The sequence below is a fragment of the Myotis lucifugus genome, unplaced genomic scaffold (genome assembly GCF_000147115.1).
Source record: "Myotis lucifugus unplaced genomic scaffold, Myoluc2.0 scaffold_639, whole genome shotgun sequence".
NCBI classification, from domain to species: domain Eukaryota; kingdom Metazoa; phylum Chordata; class Mammalia; order Chiroptera; family Vespertilionidae; genus Myotis; species Myotis lucifugus.
In genome coordinates, this window is record NW_005871687.1 from 41,375 (window position 1) to 59,710 (window position 18,336).

The following is an 18,336-nucleotide window of genomic DNA, read 5'->3' on the forward strand; positions in this document are numbered from 1 at the left end:
TTTTAAGAAGGATGTAAGGCACTAGGGCTGCTTGGCGTTGGAGAAAAGAAGACTTCCTAGACCCAGAATAAATTCTTTCCAGCACTATGTGAAAAGCTGCGGAGAAAACAGATTTTATATATAGCGCTCAGTTGCCAAAACTTGTAGAAGTTACAAGGAAGCAGATTTCACCTGAGACTAAGAAAAAATAGGTATATAGCTTAGCCAGTGTGGCTCAATGGTTGAGCATCAACCCATGAGGTCATGGTTCAATTGCTGGTCAGGGCACATACCTAGGTGGTGGGCTCGATCCCCAATTGGGGGGAGGAGAGGTGTAGGAGGCAGCTGATCAATCAGTAATTCTCTCTCTCATCATTGATGTTTCAATCTCTCTCTCCCCCTCCCTTCCTCTCTCTGAAGTCAATAAAAACATAAAAAATAGGTATATAGTTATGGCCTTCCAGCAGTGCACTGGATTGCCTCCGGTAGCCTCAGGGAGCAGGGAGAAGCCATCAGAAGTTGAGGGAAAGGGAACAAATGTCTACTGAGCATCCATTCTCTGCTATGTGCATATACATACATTACCTCATTTCATCTTGACGGCAACCAGGTAAGGGGAATAATCCCCATTTTCTAGATGAGGAGAGTGGAGATAAAATGAAGGGAGGTCCATGTTTACACAGCCAATCAGGATTTAAAACCAGATGGCTCTGACTACTCCAAAGCCAGTGCTCTTTCCTCTCTGTCACACAGCTGCCCATTGGGGGTGGGGAGGGAGGGTCAGGGCTCTGCAGAGGAGAGCCCAGCACCCCACAGGAGGATGGGTTGGAGATGTGCAAGGTTCTGGCTCTTCGACACTCCTGCCTATGATGGAGTGGAGGGAGGGATGAGGTTGGTATAAGCAGATTATTTCTCTAGAAAATCATGTCAGCCAATGGGTGGTAGAGATAGAGAGGCAGAAAAATGAAAACAATAGGAACTAGCCAGGGCTTCTCCTGGAAGGTGACAGGAGGGGACACAGCAGTTTGCCCACAATCTCCTCATTTCCACCCTCCCTTTACCCCTGTTTTCACTCATTGCTCTTTAAACGCTTCACTCAATGATATTTACTGGTAAACTGTGTGGACAGATCACTGGGCAAGACAGTGAGCTGCAGCTCCTTTCTGAAGAGCTTCCCTGCTAAGGGCTGACAGTCCATCTCTGGGATTTCACCAAAACATGACCCTTTTTCCTGGCAAAGCAGGAGCAGGCTAGGCTAGTGAGAGAACATTTCTAGAAGCTTGGGAGCAATGGAAGGGGAAAAAGTGTGTTTTAAGGAAGCGATTAAGTGGGGGACCGAATGAATGCATTGTTTCTGAGATCACTGAAGCCACTTGACTCAATTTGAAGTTTTCTGTCAATGAGGTCAGAGCAAAGTCAAACCTTTTCCCGTGTCATCCCATGCCTCTAACAATAACCCCATGCCTCTAACAATAACCGCACACAATCCCTTCCCCCGGTCAGATGCCCTCCCCCTCCCACGCCATGCTGTGCCCGCTGGGTAAAACCCTGTTTGTTTTCTAAGACCCAGTTCAAATCTTTGAATTCTTCCCAAATTCCTCCTGACAGAATAATTTACCCTCACTTAGTTCATAAAATTAGTAAAGTATGAAATACTCTGTAAGCTACATTAGGGTCAAACTGTTTGCAGGCAGAAACTAAGACTCACTCGTATCTCTATTCCCCAAGTACCTAGTGCAGGAGTCACCAAATTATGTCACAAAGGCCAAATCATTCACATGTTTTGTGAATAAAGTTTTATTGGAACACATCCATGGCCATTCATTTATATATCTTGATGGCTATTTTCATGCTACATCAGCAGAGTTGAGTAGCTGCAACAGAAACCATATGACCCACAAATCTAAAATATTTACTATATGATCCCTTACAAAAAAGGTTTGCCAATTCCCGAGCTAGCTCATAATATGTGGTGAATAAATGAATTCAGCAAGGTGCTTTGTGAGAAAACTTCGAAGGGTGTTCAGATGGCCTGGGGCCCAATTCTGCCCTTAACTCAGCCGTGGGCAAACTACGGCCCGCAGGCCGGATCCGGCCTATTTGAAATGAATAAAATTAAAAAAAAAAAAAAGACCGTACCCTTTTATGTAATGATGTTTACTTTGAATTTATATTAGTTCACACAAACACTCCATCCATGCTTTTGTTCCGGCCCTCCGGTCCAGTTTAAGAACCCATTGTGGCCCTCGAGTCAAAAAGTTTGCCCACCCCTGCCTTAACTCCTTGTTTGATTAAGCAAATGATAATGACAGATGGATAGATAGATGATAGATAGATAGATAGATAGATAGATAGATAGATAGATAGATAGATGATAGATATAAACACTTTTGAGTGCTTTTATATACTCGATACTATGATAAGTATTTTAAATTTATTATCAACTTTATCCTCACGACCAACTCCAGGATAGCTACTAGCACTTTTCTCGTTGAAAAACAGAAGAAATTGAGGCTCAAAGAAGTCCCACCACTTGAGTGGCAGAGCCAGACTCAGCCTGGTCTGATCTACTCCAAAGCTTGAGACTGCCCACTACCTTAGGACACCCTTCTGGGATTCAATTTCTTCAGAAAATTAGGATTACTGGGTGAGAGCAATGTGGTTTTCAAGCCATTTTTAGCAAGCAGACATTTCAAAATATTACATGGAACCCGACATGCAGAAGTCTACCTAGAGGTGCGAGAACTTGGCCCAGCTGCCTCCTCTCGCCGCCCCGCCCCCCGGAACCCCCACCTGCCTGGCCAATGCATGGCCCTGGACAACCTCACCTCCGCCCCCCAGTTCCTCCTCCTCGGCCTGATGGACAGCACAGACCCCCACCCGCTGCTGTTCCTGCTCTTCCTTGGCATCTACCTGCTCAACGCCCTGGGCAACCTGAGCATGGTGGCGGTGGTGCGGTCCGACGGGGCCCTCCGCTCCCCCATGTATTACTTCTTGGGTCACCTGAGCCTCGTGGACGTCAGCTTTACCACGGTCACGGTCCCCAGGCTGCTGGCCAGCCTGCTCCACCCGGGCCAGGCCGTGCCCTTTGGGGAGTGCTTTGCCCAGATGTACTTTTTCTTGGCTCTGGGCGTCACCGAGAGCTACCTTCTGGCAGCCATGTCCTACGACCGCGCGGTGGCCGTCTGCCAGCCCCTGCACTACCCGGCGGTCCTGACGCCCCGGCGCTGCACGGCGCTGGTGGCCGCGTCCTGGGCCCTGTCCCAGCTGCACGCGCTGCTGCACACGCTGCTGCTCTCTGCGCTCTGCTACCCGCGCGCCTCTCCTGTGCGCCACTTCTTCTGCGACATGACGGTGATGCTGAGCTTGGCGACTTCGGACACCACGGCCCCAAAGGCTGCCATCTTCTCCGAGGGCCTGGCCGTGGTGCTGACCACGCTGCTCCTCGTGTCTCTCTCCTACGCGCGCATCCTGGTGGCGGTGCTGGGATTGCGGTCGGCGGGGGGCCGGCGCCGCGCCTTCTCCACCTGCGGGGCCCACCTGGTGGTGGTGTCGCTCTTCTTCGGCTCTGTCCTCTCCGTCTATTTCCGGCCATCGGCTGCCTACTCGGCCCGCTACAACCGCCTGGCCAGCGTGGTCTACGCGGTGCTCACCCCGACCCTGAACCCTTTCATCTACAGCCTGCGCAACAAAGAGGTCAAGGGCGCCCTTAGAAGGATGCTCAGATGGAGGGGAATTGCACCCTGAGAGGTGTGAGGGCAGGTCTGTATTCACTGGCATTTTGGTAATAATAATTACAAAAGCCCCTCCCCCCTCCACTTCCCCTCCTTTTTAAGCTTTCCAAAGCACTATCCATTTTGATCCTACAGTGTCTTGTTTCGTGTTAAATCAAAAATTGCATTGGAAGCAAATGTGTTTGTTCATGGGGATGGGTACATAACTATAAACTAAACTCGTTTCTGTATTGCCTGAATGTTTGAAACAGGGTCCACTTTTTAAATTTTGGGGAAGTGAAGGGGGGTCCGATAGGGGAGCCGGGAACATGCCTTGTAGCGCATGGAGAGGGAGAAGGAAGAGTGTGATCAGCCAGGGGAGTCTGAGAAACAGTGCAGGTCTAAGAAGGTTATAACGAGGTTTTATGGTGCATGCTGCAGTGTCACCCACACCCTTGCACACTCCTCTTTTGGAAACTCCAGGGAAGATATAGCTATCGTTGTATCTTTAAGAAATATTCAATTCCCTAAATACTGTATCCATCATATTCATGGTAAAAAATAAGACAGAGATAAAGATTAAGTTCTCCTTGACTACTGCCCAATGCAACCTCCACTCCCAACCCAGTTATCAGCTCAGTCCTTCCCTTTCTCTCCATCTCTGCCTCCATCTTTCCTCCCCAGGTTTGAAACATAAATAGTATCATTCTCTACATATTATTCTGCAATGTCCCTTTTTCATGAAACAATATGTCTTGGAAATCTCATATCACTACAAAGAGGATGTCTTCATTTTTAACTTCACAATATAGCACCCTATAATGTTCCACAGCTTAACCATTCCCTTATTGATAAATACTTATGCTTTCCCAATGTTTAACAATAATGTAATGATATAATTAGGGCGGACATCTTCCAGACGTCCATCTGGACAAAGCCACAGTGGCTGCTAGGCCAGGGGCTCACGGCAGCCGTGAGCTCATGGCAGCCATGGGCTCAGGCAGCTGTGAGCCGCAGCGGCTGTGAGGACATCCCCTGAGGGCTCCCGGACTGTGAGAGGGGGCAGGCCGGGCTGAGGGACCACCCCTCCCCCCTCCAGTGCACAAATTTTCATGCACCAGGCCTCTAGTAAAAATGATAAAAGAAAGCATTTAGTGAGGAAAGCTCATGTGCCAGGCACTGTTCCCAGTGCTCTACACACATGTCTGGTTTAAACCTCACACAATTCCAGGGGGAGATTATTATTCTCATCGCACAGAGAGGGACTGGCTTAGAGAAACCAAGCAGCTTTCCCAAAGTCATAAGGCTAAGACATTCCTCTTCTTCAATGATTTTAGTCTATTCAATTTTTCACCATACTGAGAAAATTTTAGTAATATTTAAGTTCTTAAAATGTAATTTTCCTCACATTTTCAATTTTTTCTTTTAAAGTTGTATATAGTGTTCTCATGGTTTTAAATGGCCTCTCCAGCTGTTCTTTTGCTCATTTTCCACCTCTAGAGTTCTGTATTTATGTTTTTCTCTTTTTTTCTTATTTTATACTAGTGGCTCCGTGCATGAAATTCATGCACATTAAAAGGGAATTAACTAGAGGAAATATTTAAATATTGCTATTTGCCCTTTCTATTTTATAATAGAAGTGTCAGAGATGAAAGAAAATTAGTAAAATGTATATGAAAATCTCCCTCCTGTCAGAGTCTGGGGTGTGCTGCTCAGAGTCAAGTCCCCACCCACCCGCGTGTGCCTCAAAATTGCGCAAGACCCAGACCTGGCCAGGCCAACCCCCGTCAAACCCCGCAGGGTGGAGGGTGCAGCCTCAGGTCCCCTGTCAAGCCCTGCTGGGCGGGGGGGGGGGGGGAAATGCCCAGCCCCAGGGTCCCTGTTAAGCCCGGCTGTGTTGGGGGCGCAGCCTCAGTTCCCCCAGCCCATTGCTGGGGTGGGAGACTCAGTCTCAGGTCCCCTGTCCCTGGCGCAAGGACGTGAGGGTGCGAGGGTGTGATGACCATTTGCATATTAGCTCTTTATTATATAGGATGCCAACATTTTATCTGTTATTTATATTTCCAAAGAACCAACATTAACTTTGTTATTATTACTCTATTGTTTCTTGATTTTCCACACTAATTTTTCACTTTCATATTTAGCAAATCCTTCCTCCTTTTTTCCTTGTGTTGATTTTGTTACATTTTTCTAGATTCTTGAGGCTTATATATCCTCTGACTTTAGGAGGGGGCGGTGTCTCTGCTAATGTCCACTGCTGATGGAACTTGACATCTCTCCTTTTAGCATTAACAACACATGAGTTTTCTTTGGAGAAGGGAGCTGATGGCCTTCTCAGGGCTCTCTGCTTCTGCTGATTCTCTTAAACTCAGCCATGTCTTCCATCTGGTTCTGGGCTCTGACTTCAGCTGCTGCTACAGGGTCCTTCATACCTTATTCTGGTAGCCTCTGGAGACACACTGGCCCTCACCTCCCAGCGACTGTCTGGGCTCCACCAGTGCATGGAAGAACTTTTCAGATCTTCATGGCCCAAGGTGGTGGAGAAGATTCATGTTTGTGTGCATGTGGAGGTGGAGTGGAATTGGAGACACTGTGACCTAGCTCAGTGCTGCCATGATGTGGCTGCCCCATGCAGCGGTGGGCTTTTCTGCAAAGCTGCTTCCTCCCAGAGAACCAGCCAACAAGTACAGAAATTTCACGACGCCTTCCCAGTTCACCGTGCCCCAAACCATTTGAAAGGTTCTAGCATTCTCTCCCTTAGTTGTTGGAGAACAAAAAGCAGGGCCCCACACTAATGTTTCAATTCTCATTAGAAACACGCTCATTTACATTATTCCTGAAGTAGTATTCAAAGCAATTAGAGAAGAGAAAGAACAGAGCTAAATATTTGAAAGGAGTATGTATACTTATCAATATTCTTATTATCTTTGATTGTATGTCTCCAATACCCAACTGAAAATCCTTAGAAAACAATAAGAGAATTCAATAAGGTGGACTGTTGCAAAGTTCATGTATAAAACAATTAATAACTCTTCTAAGTACAAAAATAATTACCTCTCTAAAAGCACAACAGTGACCGCCCCAAACATTTTTGAAGATGTAAAATATCTAGGACTAAATGTAGAAGTCATATACAGGTACCAAATTAAGAAATCTACAGCATTTAACTAAGAAAAAAAACTTGAATTAATGGAAAGATAGTCCTTATTTATAGTTTGTAAGACAACTGTATAAATAGCTAACTCTCCTTCATAAGTCAATGTAATAATTCAATGTCATTCCAGTTAATTTCCCAACAGATTTTTGTTAGTATTTAACAAGATAGATCTGAAAAGATGTATGTGTTGGGAAAGTTTTGGAAGATAAGTATATTGAGGAGGGCTTATCACACAACATATTTAAAATGTATAATTATGAAGGTATACCTTATATAATACTAGTACATAAATAGGATGACATCAATATAATAGAGTCCAGAAATAGATTCAAGTATATATGAATACTTAGTAAATTATAAAGGTAGTTTTTAACATCAGCAAAGATGGGAACAACTAACTTGCTGGGCAAGTGAAGGAGGTAGTTGCCTTTAAGCCAAATTTCAGATGGATCAGAGATAAAGATATGGAAACTAAAATTGTACAAGAACTAGAAAAAAAGGGAATTGTGGCTCAGTGGTTGAGCATCGACCTATGAACTAGGAGGTCCTGGTTCAATTCCCAGTCAGGGCACATGCCTGGGTTGTGGGCTCGATCTCTGGTAGGGGGTGTGCATATATATATATATATATATATATATATATATATCCTATCTAATAATAGACAAACATGGTAATTGACCGTACCTTCGCTACACCTCCCATTGGCTGATCAGCGTGATATGCAAATTAACCCAACCAAGATGGCGGCCGGCAGCCACGCAGCTGAAGCCTTTGAAATGTTAAATCTAAGATGTATAATAAAGTGCACTGTTGACTAAAAAAAAAATCTACTCAAAGCAAAACACGTGCACAATAGCACACCAATGGCAAATGGCTAATCAATATAAAGAGGTATTTGATCTTATTAACACATACAGAAATTCAGTTTAGAAAAAAATAAAATCTCGCCCAGCCAGTGTGGCTCAGTGGTTGAGCACCACCTATGAACCAAGAGGTCACCAGTTCGATTCCTGGTCAGGGCACATGCCTGGGTTATGGGCTTGATCCCCAGTAGGAGGCATGCAGGAGGCAACCAATTGATGTTTCTCATAAATATTTCTATCTCTCTCTCCCTACTCGCTTTCTCTTTCTTAAAAACAAACAAAAACATATATTAAACATTTAAAAAGTAAAATCTCATTTTTTGAGTATCAGGTTGATAAATACTTTGAAAGTAAAGTGTATCCAGTGTTGGAAACATCATAATGAAGCAGCTACTCTCCTTTACTTTTGGAGGGAGTTTACCTTAGAAGAATTCCAGGGAGGCAATTTGGCAGTTTCTACCCAATTATAGAATGTTCATATCCTTTGATCTAGTACACCCATTTCTAAGATTATGTCCCTAGAAACACAGCCCAAGTCCACCAAAAACGTATGGACCAGAAAATAAAATCTAAGCATTGATGAAAAACTGAAAACAATCCAAATGTTCATCAAGAATAGATCATTTAAATAAATTATAGTTAATGCATCCACTCAACACACTACATAGCTTCTAAAAGAGTTACATGTCCTTGTATGAGAATACGAATTCAAAATGTATTTTATATGAAAACAATGAGAAAGTAGCATGTATACGTTAGCCCTATTTAATTATTATATGCAATGTTAGTCTGTTCATTAAATATTTCCCAACGTTCAACTGCCTCATGAGAAGAAACAGAGTCCTCAAATTCATGAAGGACCCTCACATTCTGTCTTATTATTATTTCTTTATTGTTTGGATATTTCCCAGTGAGAATGTATTATTTTTGAAATAGAAATAATTTTTGAAGAACAAATGAAGTCAATTTTGTCATTATTAGGACGCCTTATAAAAGGTGAGCTTTTTAAGGTATAAATTAATTTCAAAAAACTTGAAAATGCATTCAAATCAAATCAATAAATATTTATTCTACATCCAGCTGACACAGGGCACTAAACAAGGCACTGTAGAGATTAGAGAGCACTTGGTAAGAAAGGAAATAAACAAAGGAAGCACCAAATAATTTCAGCATCATGTTCCAGAGGAGAAATAATCTATCTGGAAGTCATAAAGAGATACTAATCCTTCTGTCACTATTTGTTTTACCTTAGCCTATATAGGGGCTACAATTTCATGTCTATAACTTAAGCAATTCATAACAAAACATAATGATCCATTCCATATCATATAATTTTAATTCAAACGAGGAATTCTCTTCCAAAAAATATATTATCAAAAGAAGTAATTTGTCATTAACTGACAAATGATTGGTACAATTAAAAAAAGATAATTTTAGAATGTGATCAATAAATAGGTAAATTAAGAAAATTGAGAACCAAATAGATTAGCAAGAGGAGAAATGATGATCCTGGAGACTGAAAATTTTAAAAGCATGCACATAATAAATTGGAAGATATTCTTCATGGAATAGATACGTTTGGCAGAAGCAAGGTACTGAAGTGGCAGAGTCATTTGGATTTATTGGAGAATTAGGAACCACTGTACAATTTTTAAGTACAATAAATACCAAGGTTGAGTGGTATTTCTTCAAGATTGAATAATAATCACTGAGCATCTGCTACACATCAAGCCTTGTGCTACGTCACAAGTAAGACGCAGTGATAACCCCAAGAGGCACAATGACCCACCTCTAGTGACATGTGGGGGAACTCCTCCCTGGAAGTGCTCTGGGGGTTGCGTTAGCGGTGCCACGCTTGAGTGCTGCTAGAACTTTAAAATACTACTCCTCATCATTATGACACCTACTGTTTGAAAGCATACTTTAATCTTTAGAGTCACTGTCTCAAAGAAAACTGAATTGCCCACTTAGTAAAGATTCTTTGCAAGGCTCCCTTTATGTCCTGATTCCTCAGGCTGTAGATGAAGGGGTTCAGCATGGGTGTCACCACAGTGTACATCACAGCCATGATAGTCTCCTTAACAGTAGAATTGCTGGCTGAAGGGCACAAGTAGAGGCCAATGATCGTCCCATAGAACAGTGACACCACGGAGAGGTGGGAGCCACAGGTGGAGAAGGCCTTCCTCATACCTCTAGCAGAAGGGACTTTGAGGATGGATGACACAATTCGTGCATAGGATGCAAAGATCAACAGGAATGGAACAATAATAACAAGCCCTCCCAAGATAAATATCATCATTTCATTTATCTGAATGTCAGAGCAGGCCAACTTTAGCAAAGTTGACATGTCACAGAAAAAGTGAGGGATCACATTGTCAGCACAGAAAGACAGCCGAGCCATAAGCAAGGTGTGCAACAAAGAGATCAAAGTTGTCAGCACCCAGGACAGCGCCACCAGGGAGAGACAGAGCTTGGGGCTCATGATGGTGGTGTAGTGCAGGGGGAAGCAGATGGCCACATAGCGGTCATAGGCCATGGCCACAAGGAGGAAGCTCTCCAGGTCTGCAAAAAGCAGGAAGAAGTACATCTGGGTCAGGCAGCCTGCGTAGGGAATGGATGGGACTTGGCTCTGCATGTTGTGCAACAATTTGGGAATGGTCACTGAAGAGAAACAGATATCAGACAAAGACAAATTGCTGAGAAACAAATACATGGGCGTGTGGAGCTGAGAGTCCAGGTGAATGAGCACGATGATGAGGAGGTTCCCCAGGACGGTGGTAAGATACATGGCCAGGAACAGGACATAGAACAGGTCTCGTTGATCTGGCTCAATGGGCAGGCCCAGGAGGAGGAATTCTGAAATGATGCTTTGGTTTCCCATTTTCATGTTGCATCTGGTTTACCTTTTCAAAATTAAGAACAATTTGTATTCCAGTATTTTCCCAAGTCCCCCTGCCCAACCCCGCTCCCCTTCAATGAGCCCCGCCCTTGGTGCCAGTGGGGAAGGTGTGGAGGAGCACTGTGGGTTGGAAGAAGCTCCTGGCCCTGAAGGAACAGACTGGAACCCCATAGTGAGGATTTCCTCTCAACTTATGATGAGTTGAACCTCTACCTAGAAATGTATATTATTAGAACAGCTCCATGGAGGGTGAGGAAAACTGGCTTCATGGAAAGGGGCTCCCAGGATGGTGGTCCCTTAGGCTCTGTTTACCTCGACCCCAAGCAAAATAGTCAGGAGCCAAGAGGAGTCAGGCGTCATTGTTTACTGGCCTGTGATGTTGGCAAATTGCTGACGTTTTCCAACTTTACCAGCGAATCTTACACACCGCACAGAATTGTGGGTTTGGAATGACTGATATTTACAAAGTATAAAGTACTCGGGTGAGTCTCGGTTGCATTTGGAGATGGGAATCACTGTGAGAATGGAAAACAGTGAGGATGAGGACTTCTAAATCATCCTACCGGAGTTGCACTATAGAATTATGGAAACCCAATATCTGTTAAAGAGGGTTTTAGAATAACTACCTCTGCTGAACTCCCTCCCAGCTTACCTCGCTTGTCTGAGCGTGGCTTCAGAGCCTGCCTCCTGTTTGCTACTTCCACGTCTTGCATTTTCAGCCGGAGTCCCTGCCATTGTGTTTTGGCTCTTCTCTTCTACAATTCCCTGCCCCCTGGGATCCCTGGGTCCCAAAGAAACCCATTATTACAAACCCGGTGCTTATCCCCAACCCTGCCTTCCTCAGGCATGTTTCTGAATGAATCGTGTCCAGAGGCAGAATTCTGGATTCACCCCAAGTCTGACCTTCACAGGGAAGCTTTCCCTGACCATCACAGCCCATGCTAATATCCCCCTTCCCCATCTTCTGCAGTGTCTGGCCTTCAATATTTTTTAAATAAATATATTTTTACTGACTTCAGAGAAGACGGGAGAGGAAGATAGAGAAACATCAATGATGAGAGGGAATCATTGATCAGCTGCCTCCTGCATTCCCCCTACTGGGGATTGAATGAGCAACCTGGGCATGTGCCCTGATTGGGAATCGAACCGTGACCTCCTGGTTCATAGGTCGAAGCTCAACCACTGAGCCATGCCGGCCCAGCTCTGGCCTTCGATATTTAATGACCAACTACCATGTGCAGTTATCAGAACCAAATACTATTGCACTTGATCACCACTGTCTTATGCTGTCCAATGATTGCTTCTATTTATGCCAATCATCTCTCCTCACCTGGACTTTAAGCCCTATGATAGCAAGTAATGTGTTGATCAATTCACCCAAAAAATACATAATCCATTAGTTCATTAATGCATTCCTTCAAGAAATATTTAATGAGCAACTACCGTGTGCTGTGTGAAAACTGTGGTTAGGTAGATATGGTCCCTGCCCTCAGATAGCTTACAATCTAACTGGAACACATGACAACTAGGTAAACTACTACCAAGTGTCACAAATGCTGTCTGGGGGGAAATGCAGGATATGATAAGAGTAAGAACACCTAACCTCATCCAGCAGGTAAGGCATTTTTTTATCCCATAAGAAGTTATAACTTTATTAATAATAGAAACAGAACAAATTTCAAACCAAGTTGCAGTACTCTTTTGTACATTTTTAATTTCATAACAGCATTTATAATATCATTACTGTTGCTCTTCAGGGCTCAGACTGACTTTGCTCTTGACACATTTGCTTGTGCCTTGACCAATTCTATGTCCTTCATTTTCATGCCTGTTTCATCAGCCTCTTCCTCTTCACTCTGCTCTGATACAGTGGGAGTCTGTGTGTTTTCTTGAAGGTTTGAGACAGCTTCACCTTGAACTTTTGAATTTCTCAGCAGATGCTAACTGTGCTTGCTGAGATAAATCCTCAATCTTGGCTTCCCCCCAAACTATGTAGGTATCTGAAGCTGGGCTCTTGTGCTGACATCTGCTTTTGTGCTGGCAAAGAGAATAGTCTTAAATTTCAGGATAGTGACCCTAGAAACCCCTGTAAAATGTCAAAGACCCAGTTTGGACACAGCCTTCCATGCCCTCTTTTCACTCCTATTTTGCTTTACTGACTGGTTCTGCATCAATTTCAGCTGCGGCTGCCAGCTGGGCCCGCTGCGGTTGCCTGTGTGGAGTCTTGTTCCTCCAGCTCTGGTGCTGCTTCCTCACTGTCAGATTCTGGTCCTGACCCTGGCTCAGCCTGGGGCCAGCAACTCCTGCTCTGCAGCAGGGCCGGCTTCTGCAGCTTCACTGGGCATTTTGTGCAGGGAACGTGGAACCAGGAAGGTGGCAGATAGACGGCGAGGAGCATGGGGCCCACGCCTGCTGTAGAAGGCAAAACATCCTTTTTTTTTCCTCAATAAAGTTTAAGAGGAATCTAAGGAGTCTTCTAGGAAAAGAGAATGAAAGTGTCCAGAGAGAAGAAAGAGTATATGAAAAAGCCCAGAGGTGAGGGAGCCTGGAGCTTTTCACAAGTTCCGGAAGGAGGGCAGAGGATAGGGGGATGGTTATTGGGAGAGGGGGGAAGGTGAACAATATAGTTTAGTGATTCCTCAAAGAAAACAGAGGCCCTCAACAAATATTTGTACATGAATGTTCATAGCAGCACTATTCACAATAGGCCCAAAGAGCAAATAAACATTCATTGATGACTGGATAAATAAAATGTGGTGTACTGTCAGAATGGCTACCATCAACAAATCAACAAATGACCAGTGCTGGAGAGAGTGTGGAGAAAAGCGAACCCTGGTGCACTGCTGGTGGGAATGCAAACTGGTGCAGCCATTATGGAAAAGAGTATGGAGTTTCCTCAAAAAAATTAAATATGTATCTGCCATTTGACCCAGTGATTCCACTTCCAGGAATATATCCTGAGAGACCCAAAACACCAATCAGAAAGAACGTATGCACCCTTATGTTCATAGCAGCACAATTCACAATAGCTAAGATCTGAAAACAGCCCAAGTACCCATCAGTAGATGAGTGGATTAAAAAGCTGTGGTACATTTATACCCTGGAATACTATGCAGCAGTAAAAAAAGAAGAATCTCTTACCCTCTGAGACTGCATGGAGGGACCTAGAGAGCATCATGCTAAATGAAATAAGTCAGTCAGAGAAAGACAAGTATCACATGATCTCACTCATATGTGGGATCTAAGTAACAAAATAAGCTGATGAATGGAATGGATCCAGAGACATGGAAGCATGGAACAGAGTGCAGAAACTCGGAGGAAACAGGGGGGAGGGTGGGTGGGTGGAAGGTAATCAACCAAAGGCCTTATATGCATATATGCATAACCCATGGACACAAACAATAGGGTGGTGAAGGCCTGGGGCTGGGATGAGGGAAGGCTGGAGGGGGTCAATAGGGGGAAAAGAGGGCATATGTAATACTTTCAACAGTAAAGAATTATTTTTAAAAAATAAATAAATAAAATAAAAAATAAAATTTGATGTAGCCATACAATGGAGTATTATTCATCAGTAAAAATAAATGAAGTAATGATACATATTACAACATATAATGAAAACATTATGGCAATTGAAAAAAGCTAGTAACAAAACCCACCTATTATTTGATTCTATTTACATGACATTTCAAGAACAGGCAAATCCATAGAGACATAGATTGGTGATTGATAGAGGGAAATGGGTAGTGATTGTTAACGGACATGGTTTTTCTCTGGTGGTAATGAAATGTTCTTACATTGATTATGGTGATAGTTGCACAATTCTGTAAACATACAAAAATCTACTTAATTGTATACTTTAAATAAATAGTATGGCAGGGAAACTATATGTTAACAAATCTCTCATATAAAGAAGTCTATCATTGGAGAAATTTGTACTAATGTTACAATTTTGGTTGCAATAATAACACTGTAATTATGTATGAGAATGTTCTTGTTTCTAGGAGATTCTGAATGCTGAATTTAGAGGCTATGTGTCTTGATGTTTGAAAACTATCTCAAATGGCTCAGCTATTTTTTAAAAAGGAGAAAAAATAGAAGAAAGAGGAAGAGAGGCCGTGAGGGAGGGAGAGAAAGAGGTTGATATGTGATAAAAATATGAGCAAATGAAATGTGGACCGACTTGAGCAATTAATACAGTATAAGAAAGACAAGCTAATTTGAAATTAAACTTGAAACTTTTCTTTCGAATGTCACAGGTTAATTGATATAGGATTTTATTTTTTATTTTTGTGTATGTGTTATGACATTTTTCCCTTTTTTCAGTCTATAAATTCAAGTATAAATCTTGTTTCTGCACTAATAATATTTATAGAAGCATAATATTATAAATTCTACTTTACTTTTTAATTTGTATAAAATAAAGTTATCATTTTTATATAGATAGATTGTAGTGCATAAATTTCAAACCTGCTATAAAAATTATTGGTCTTGCCCTGGCCAGTTTTGCTCAGTGGATAGAGCATCGGTCTGTGGACTGAAGGGTCCCAAGTTCGATTTCGGTCAAGGGCACGTACCTCGGTTGTAAGCTGAGGGAGGCAACCAATAGATGTGTCTCTCTCACATGGATGTTTGTCTCTCTGTATCCCCCTCCCTTCCATTCTCTCTAAAAATCAACGGAAAAAATATCCTCAGGTGAGGATTAACAACAACAACAAAATCATTGGTCTTAGTTGAGAATGGAAAAAAAATGGGACAATAATAATATTCCAAGATATAATAGCAGAAATCTCTTTTGAAATGAAGAAAGATGAAAGACTTGTAAATCAAAAGGCATTTGGTGTGTTACTACAAAATTGCAACAAAAGAAAATTGACACAAAAACAAAATCTGATGAAATTATTAAACTTCACGTTTGGAGAAATAATCCTACAAGTTTCAAGGGGGAAAGAAGATGACCATGTAAGGGGCGGGGGAAGAGGGAGTAGTCAGCCTTACCTCAGATTTTTCCACAGTTACTTTGGAAAATGGATTGTAAGCGGGAAAGCAAATGTCCTCAAAAGTCTATACCTAGCCAAGTTGTCCTTCAAATGCTAACACAAATACAAAAGAAAAATCTAAAATATGTGAAACTTTAATAAATACAGTATTCAGGTACCATTCTTATTTTTAAAATGACCTGAAGATGGCCGGAGGGAAGGGGGTTAGGGACTGGGTGGAGGCAAGTAAAAGCGGGGGAGGGGAACATCTGTAATAGTGTCAACAATAAAAATAAAGTGAAAAAAAAATGACTTGAAGATGTAACCCAACAAAGGTATTAATCAAAATATGATCCTATTAACCAATGTCACCCCAATCAATTTAGTTTAAAAAAATCAAAGTATAGAATGAAGGACGAAGAGCACACTTGGGGGAACATAAAGAGTTCAATGATGTGCATGTTGAGATTGAACTTTCACAGACCCTCAAGTGAAGATACCCGTCCGCAGATGAGACTAACACCTGGGAGTTCCGGAGAACCGTCTGGGCTAAAGATGGAGATGTGGAGGTTGCCTTAATATGCGAAAAGGTTAAAGTGGTAGGTTTGGGTGCCATCACTAAGGATACAAATGGACCAAGTTTGGAAACCTGGTCCGCGCCACAAACGGAGCCAAGAGGTTTCTGTTTTGTGTAAATTGTTGACACTGTTACAGATGTCCTGCTCCCCTTCTCGTTGAAGTGGAAGAAAATGAGAAGAACCCATAGAATCACATAGTCCGGGATCTTACATACATTCAACAATTGACACAGAGTGTGACTTGGCAAGTAATTGAATGCCATATTTTTCCATCTGCGAAATGGTGATAATATCATCTATACTTATGTACAATTGCCATAAGGGTAGAATAAAGATATAGATAAAAAGTTGTTTTATGAAGTCCAAACTACCAAACAGAAGAGAAGCATCCTTCCACTTTGAATTTGTATACTAGCTTCTACCATCTTTTCCCATTCCTGGAGAAACGAATTTTAGGGCCCCTAGAATTTATTACTCCCATGTAAAGACAAAATCTACTCATGCAGTAAAAGGGTTATAAAAATCAATTTCAGGTTGGAAAACACAAGGTAGACACGAAAAGAAATCAGAGAGGGAAAACGGCTAACAGATAAACTATGTGACTTGTGCAGGGAGAGGTATGTAGGAGGCATTTAGAGGGAAACTGGGAGCTGAAATATTTAGTATTGACCTAAGAGTATAGAGATTTATTTTTAAATGCTACTGCCATCAAAGCAGAGTTCTGATTTTAAAAATAATATACTGTAATGAATAAGTTAAGAATGTAAGTCATAAAGATCACTGAAAATGGTACTTCTTAAGCTGTGCTTTGCCAAGGTCGCCGGGATATGGGGAAGACAAAGATGTCACAAAGACCCGCTTACCTAGGTCAGCTCCAATTTATCTGTTTTACATACTGAGCAATTGTGCAGCATGTCATTTTAATTGAAGTTAACATGGTGAGGGAAAATATCTGGAATATAGTCCAATATTAATATATGTAAGGAATAAAATTATGAAAAAATATAAAGTGTTACAATCATAAATAACGAGAAAATATCTTTCTACAAAAGACTCTTCCCAGGGCTCCCTTCATGTCTCTGTTCCTCAGGCTGTAGATGAACGGGTTCAGCATGGGCGTCACCACAGTATACATCATAGCCATGACCATCTCCTTCACAGTAGAATTATCAGCTGATGGGCATAAATAAAGAGCAATAATTGTCCCAAAGAACAATGACACCACAGCCAGGTGGGAGCCACAGGTGGAGAAGGCCTTGCGCATACCTCTAGCAGAAGGGACCTTGAGGATGGATGACACAATTCGTGCATAGGACAGGATGATGAGTAGGAACGGGATAACAACAATGAGCCCTCCGATGGTAAATATCACCAAGTCATTAACACGCGTGTCAGAGCAGGACAGCTTCAGCAGAGCAGACAGGTCACAGAAAAAGTGAGGAATCACATTGTCGGCACAAAAACACAACCTGGCCATGAGCAGAGTGTGTAACATGGCATGCAACGTGGTCAGCCCCCAGGACAGCGCCACCAGGGAGAGACAGAGCTTGGGGCCCATGATGGTGGTGTAGTGCAGGGGGAAGCAGATGGCCACATAGCGGTCATAGGCCATGGCCACAAGGAGGAAGTCCTCCAGGTCTGCAAAAAACAGGAAGAAGTACATCTGGGTCAGGCAGCCTGCGTAGGGGATGGATGGGACTTGGCTCTGCATGTTGTGCAGCAACTTGGGCATTGTGACAGAGGAGAAGCAGAGGTCAGAGAAGGACAAGTTACTGAGAAACAAATACATGGGCGTGTGGAGCTGAGAGTCCAGGCGAATCAGGAACATGATGAGGAGGTTCCCCAGGACGGTGGTAACGTACATGACCAGGAACAGGGCATAGAACAGGTTTTTCTGCTCTGACTCGATGGGCAGGCCCTGGAGGAGGAACTCTGTGACGGCAGTTTGGTTCCTTCCTGTCATATCTGTCTCCAGTATCTTTAGGAAGAATAATAGTGTCCATTAACACCCGAATTTAAAAATGAACACATTTCTATGATACGTGATGTTGTAGGTACTCTACAAAAATACTTTACATCACCTTTTCACCATCACTACAATCTCTAGATTTCAAATCTCTATAATCAGAAACTCTTATTAAAAATGACTCATTTTTTAACTTTGTTTTAAT

General features: G+C 42.7%; 2 protein-coding genes and 1 pseudogene across 2 annotated transcripts; 1 reads left to right on the forward strand and 2 right to left on the reverse strand.

Annotated features, from left to right (window-relative positions):
- The first annotated feature begins 2,787 nt into the window (after positions 1-2,787).
- On the forward strand, positions 2,788-3,726 carry LOC102421537 (olfactory receptor 1E5-like). The gene has a single exon (XM_006105139.1). The coding sequence runs from the start codon at positions 2,788-2,790 to the stop codon at positions 3,724-3,726; it is 939 nt and encodes a 312-aa protein (XP_006105201.1).
- A 5,922-nt stretch (positions 3,727-9,648) lies between these two features.
- LOC102421843 (olfactory receptor-like protein DTMT) lies at positions 9,649-18,128 on the reverse strand. Its single transcript, XM_006105140.2, has 2 exons — positions 17,632-18,128; positions 9,649-10,606 (listed from the first exon to the last, which is right to left on the reverse strand). Exons 1-2 carry the CDS (start codon positions 18,126-18,128, stop codon positions 9,649-9,651), a joined length of 1,455 nt encoding a protein of 484 aa, XP_006105202.2.
- On the reverse strand, positions 10,975-12,956 carry LOC111823727 (annotated as a pseudogene).
- Positions 18,129-18,336: the final 208 nt, after the last annotated feature.